This window comes from Gymnoscopelus microlampas, assembly GCF_963454915.1.
Source record: "Gymnoscopelus microlampas genome assembly, chromosome: 20".
NCBI lineage: Eukaryota > Metazoa > Chordata > Actinopteri > Myctophiformes > Myctophidae > Gymnoscopelus > Gymnoscopelus microlampas.
Window position 1 is genome coordinate 46,718,552 of NC_139957.1, and position 2,965 is coordinate 46,721,516.

The 2,965-nt window shown below is 37.7% G+C and overlaps 1 protein-coding gene across 1 annotated transcript in view; it reads left to right on the plus strand.

Moving 5' to 3' along the window:
* Positions 1-2,644, plus strand: part of LOC311036348 (H-2 class II histocompatibility antigen, E-S beta chain-like) — a 10,069-nt gene extending 7,425 nt beyond the window's left edge. Inside the window, exon 7 of the mRNA XM_084044986.1 lies at positions 632-2,644. Coding sequence (XP_083901112.1) covers position 632 — 1 coding nt within the window. The 3' untranslated portion in view covers positions 633-2,644. The remainder of the gene's footprint in view (positions 1-631) is intronic.
* The last annotated feature ends 321 nt before the right edge of the window (positions 2,645-2,965 follow it).

Here is a 2,965-nt window from a genome sequence, read left to right on the forward strand (position 1 = left end):
CGTCCCTGTGGAGCCCTGTCTATCATGGCAGCACTACCAGGCAGAATGCTGTGAGTCACAGTGAGTCACAGTGAGTCACAGTGAGTCACAGTGAGTCAGAACAGTAACAGGGACTAAAAACATGATTTCACCCACTTTTCCACACCTGTAAACCATGTGATGTGACAATAAAGATGAAGGTGAAGAAGAGAGGCGTAAACACGGTGAAGTCTGATATGATGAGAAGTCAGTGCGGTTCAACAGACTGACCCAGTAGGTCTATATATCACACACTGAAATGATTTGTTCAAAAAGATTTGTCTGTTCCTTTTCCACCATCACAACACATTATGTATTATACATTATTATTAAACTATAGTGCAGACAAAAGAGTTCAGACTGTGGTGTTTAAAGACATTTATTAAATGAAACTAGATTATCATGTTTACATGGCCAAATAAAACTAAGCAGACCCTGTCTGTTTGTTTTCAACATTATAGTTGTAACAGTCAGACCACTGAGTTAATAGGGTTTAGAATGGCGTTAATACAATTTTTAACTGGTTTAATCTTTTCCATACAGTTGCTAAAATGTGATTGTCATTGATTTCACAGAACAATGTGTCATTCTAACTGAACACTTGTCTTTTCAGAGATGCAGCCAGCCAGTCAGTGCTGCCCCCTGGTGGAGAGAGAGGAGTGTGCTTTTAGATACATGTCACACAGCAGCACAATGTTGAGTTAAATAACCTTTTTCACTGATGTGTCTTTTTAAACAACATGCTAACTGGCTAGCCAAGGCTAATGGTGATTCTTGTGGGTGTTTTGCAGTTTGTGACGTTTCATCAAATCAAATTTTATAGTTAGAGAAATGTGTGTCAGTGAAAGAATCTGTCAAAGACAGAATCAGAGGTGAATGAAAATGCCTTCCCTAACGTTACTGGTTCTACTAGACCTGAACCATGACTGTCATATCACGACAGTTATGACCGAGCTTCAACCCGGTTTTGGCTCTTTCTCCATAAAGTGCTTAGTTACCCCATGGCCACGGATGTTACAATTTAAATCTGGTGGGTCTAAGTACCTGTATCTTCCGTATTGTTCAATAAAAAGCATTTTAATCCGATCAGTGGCCATTTTCTCCTAATTTTCTCCATATGCTTTCAATGACCCTATCGGTTGGGAGGTGTATTGCACTCTGATACATCATGACTCTATGAGAAAATGGCCGCCGATCGGATTAAAATGCTTTTTTATTGAACAATACCGAAGATACGGGACCTACCCGATTTAAGTAACATCTGTGGCATTGAGGTAAGCACTTTATATTTGAAATCTGAACGTTCATGTGGATGTACGGGTTGTAAATGGAGAAAGTGACAAAACCCGGTTGACGTTCTGCCATGACGCTTGTGACGGACACGCGTCATGTGAACTATGGCTACTGGTTATACCATCGAATACAAATATGTCTTAGGCCTACAGTATCTTATCTAGGTTTGGGCCGCTACGTTGGCCCTCACATATTGAGTTCGGGCGTTCGGATCGGCGGTGCGACGTAGAAGTCGGAGTCATAGTGTGGAGGGCTTTGTCAGAGTACCTGTTGTACCCGTCTGTCTGCGTCCCTATTGTGCCCATATATGGAGATCCCTGATGTCATCAGTAGGCTATATGCCCATATATTGGAATGCCCATATATGGGCATATTGGTTGGATGGGCGGTTCTGGACAACTGGGTAACAGAACTACTTGGCGGCTGGTTTCCCTAACGTTACAGGATATACCTAAATGTTTGTGATAAAAGGTCTTTAGCATAAACCACTTCTATGTATGTAATCATTTACATCATTTGACAGTTTTGAGTTGCAATCATAACATGCAATCATTTATAGTAATTAATCATTTATATATAATCATTGACAATATGTGAACCAACACAGCAAACTAAATGGTCTTCCCACAGCTGTACTCTACAGGAGAGCAAACAGAAAAAAAAGTTTAACAAAGATTCTAAATCTTCAAATATATTCAAATATAGTCGCTTTTAATGTTCCATTATTTGAACTCTAGGATGTCGTTTGGCTAAAGATTATTGAGCACGAACTTATGTTTAATACGATGTTGTTATATTGAATTAAAATTCTCGTAAAACAACGAGAGCAGCTGTTAACATTTCAGACTGATGAAGGAACATGATATGATTATTGGAGACGTGTTGAACTCAACTAAAACTTACCAATTAACCTTCAAAGCAGAGTTCACATGTAAAGTGTTATATTTTAATACTGTGTCAATGTGTCATATTGGTGTGAATATGATATGATCCTAGTTAGGCATACATTCACCATTATTCATTTGTTCAACACATTTTTTCAGAGATTCTTCCTCAGAACTAACAGTTGTCAGATAACCATTCATTATATAAACTGTACTTTCAAAGCTACTGGGTTAATCTATACAGGAGATATCTCATCCTTTTATAGCCCTGATCATCTATTTACATCAAATGAATGAACTAAAATGCAAACATTTAGCAAAGACCATCTAGTATTGGTGTGTTAGGTCACATACTGTATGTAATCATGTGTGATTTACAGTTTATCTGGTAGATGTTGTTTTAAATTGCTTGGTTTGGATACAATGTGTCATTATGAATAAACTAAAGGGAAACATCGTGTTTCATTGTAACCATTATGTTTGTACAGAGAGCAGCAGAGATGGAGGTTTCAGAGTGCAGGCGTTTTGCAGACAGACAGACAGACAGACAGACATATACATACAGTGGTGTAAAGAAACGAAGTACATTTACTCGAGTACTGTACTTAAGTACAATTTTGAGTATTTTTTACTTCTACTCCACTACATCTCAGAGGCAAATAAATATTGTACTTTCACTCCACTACAATTATTTGAAAACTTTAGTTACTAGTTACTTTGTAGATTTTGATTATTATTACAAAACATACATTAACCACTTCAGCCCTATA